Here is a 2207-nt window from a genome sequence, read left to right as displayed (position 1 = left end):
TCGCCACCCGCCCCCACCCCCCGCCCCCTTGGGGTGGCTCCCGCTCTCCCGGTGCCTGTGTAGCGGCCCCGTGGGGGGCGCCCAGTGGTGAGTGAGCGTGTGACCACCTGTCCTGCCCGTCGCTGCACCTCAGAGAGCCTCGTCCTGGTTCCCCTTGCTGTGCAGAGTGACGGGTGACTTGGCAGATTTTAGTAACTAGTGGAAGAGACGCGCGTGTCATTTAAAAGTCAGCAGACGGCAGGGTTAGCAGGAACCCACCGCGTAGTCAGGTGTCTCCCCGACGCTGCCGCGGAGACCCCGTCGCACTCCTGCACCGGTCAGCGGCGGCCTCCGCCCGCCCCCTCCTCAGCTGCTGTCGGACGAGGCGGGGATTTGGTCTCTGCCATCTTGGTCATTTCAGTGAGATGCATCTCCTGGTCGCCGGTGTCCTTGAGGCAGAGTGAGCCTGAGCTCAGACCCCCGCAGCTCCTGCCTGACCGCGGGCGTGCTCCTGGGACGTCACGGTCCCGCTGGTTTGCCGTCGAAGGGCCTGGCCTCGTGGCCGTGCAGCGCCCTGGGGTGCGGTGTCCCCCGCTCCGGGCAGCCGGCCCTCCCGTGTGGCGTGTGGAAGCTTTGCGGGGTTCCGTGCGGATGGGCGGCCCGCACGGTCCACCGACCCAGGCCCCTGCAGGCCGGGCCGCACCGCACGCGCTCCCGTGGGCGGCGGGAACTTCCCGCTACTCCGCGTGACAAGCGCCTCCGGCTCTGCTTTCCAGTTTTTCGTCTCGCCTCATCTGGCCGCTTTCGTCTTAAGCGTGGTGCCTCCGGTGTCCATCCTGGCCGTGCTGTACGGGCGGTACCTGCGGAAGCTGAGCAAACGCACTCAGGACTCCCTGGCACAGGCCACTCAGGTAAAGGCCCCTTTACCGGCGTGGCCTCCGCTGTGTGGCCTCGGCCGGGGCACTGGTGGGCAGGCCTCAGGCCACGCACTCAGGCCGCTCAGAAAGTACTGACTCCTCCTCACGCGGGACCCCTGGATCCTGGCTCCCTAAAACACGCTGCCTTCTCGGCCAGAGGGCCACCCGGGCGTCGGAGCCGGCCCGGCTTACCCGGGCTTCGTGGGCACGTGTCGGTTCTCACCACCACTGCTCCTCGTGGGACGAGAAAGCTAATCACATCTTCAGAACACTGCGTGACACTCTGTCCTTCGTTAATTACTGAAGGTAGCTTTCCAGTGCCGTCCGGTAGCATCTTTTTAAAAAATTGACAATAATCGTTACATTTTCATATTACAAAGCCATGTATGTCTCTAACAGAAAATGGAAAAGGTGAAGAAAAAAATCCCACAGAGACTCCTGCCTCTCAGAACTGCCTTTTTCTCTGCATCCAGACCCATTTTTATGCCCGTACCTCCTCTCCCGTTTACCCGTCGGCCTCATCCCCGACCTGCACGCGCACAGACGCGCGGTTTCGAGCGTGAGGTGGTTCTGAACACTCTGCTTTGTGACCTGTTTTGACGTAGCCACATAGCACAGCTCTGCGTCGATAGCGTCCTGAAAAGGAGAACCGTGTTCCGATGGTGCCTCTGGAAATCGCGACCTGTGACCTTGCCCCCCTGAAGCATGTCCATTGCCCTCCCAGCTAGCCGAGGAACGCATCGGAAATATCCGAACCGTCCGCGCTTTTGGGAAAGAAATGGCCGAAGTGGAGACGTACACCCGCAAGGTGGACGACGTGATGCAGTTAGCGAGGAGAGCGGCGTTTGCCCAGGCTGGCTTCTTTGGAGTGGTGAGCACGTCCTTCTGGAAAGGGCGAAAAGGGCAGGTGTTCTCGTGGGCAGGGAGTTCATCGTGCGATTCTTGCCAGAAATGGGGAATGGTTCCGTGCTCCCTCGGAGTGAGAATCGCCTTCTTTAAAATGCGTTTGTGAAAGAGCAGGGCGCGGGACGTCACCGTAGTTAAGAAAGGCGATGGGCGGTGGGGCCCAGCCGTGCGCGGCCGACTGAGCACTCACTCTCCAGTGTGGCCGGGCCGGCGATCGGCTTCCTCGGGGACCTGGCGGTCGGCTTCCCCGGGGACCTGGTGGTCAGCTTCCCTGGGGACCTGGCAGTCGGCTTCCCCGGGGACCTGCTGGTCGGCTTCCCCGGGGACCTGGCGGTCAGCTTGCCCTGGGATCTGGCATTCAGCTTCCCCGGGGACCTGGCTTACACCAGACTGGGCTCCCCCCGC

At 62.8% G+C, this 2207-nt stretch overlaps 1 protein-coding gene across 1 annotated transcript in view; it reads left to right on the top strand.

Annotated features, from left to right (window-relative positions):
* ABCB10 (ATP binding cassette subfamily B member 10) overlaps positions 1-2207 on the top strand; it is a gene marked incomplete at its 5' end in the record, with an annotated part of 24511 nt that overhangs the window by 11060 nt on the left and 11244 nt on the right. The window contains 3 exons of the mRNA XM_025039055.1: positions 756-890; positions 1621-1811; positions 2000-2135. Of these exons, the coding sequence (XP_024894823.1) occupies positions 756-890; positions 1621-1811; positions 2000-2135 (462 nt within the window). The remainder of the gene's footprint in view (positions 1-755; positions 891-1620; positions 1812-1999; positions 2136-2207) is intronic.

The sequence above is a fragment of the Pteropus alecto genome, unplaced genomic scaffold (genome assembly GCF_000325575.1).
Source record: "Pteropus alecto unplaced genomic scaffold, ASM32557v1 scaffold189, whole genome shotgun sequence".
In the NCBI taxonomy this organism is placed as follows: Eukaryota; Metazoa; Chordata; class Mammalia; order Chiroptera; family Pteropodidae; genus Pteropus; species Pteropus alecto.
The sequence above is the reverse complement of the archived record's forward strand: the minus strand, read 5'-3'. Positions and strand labels throughout refer to the sequence as shown.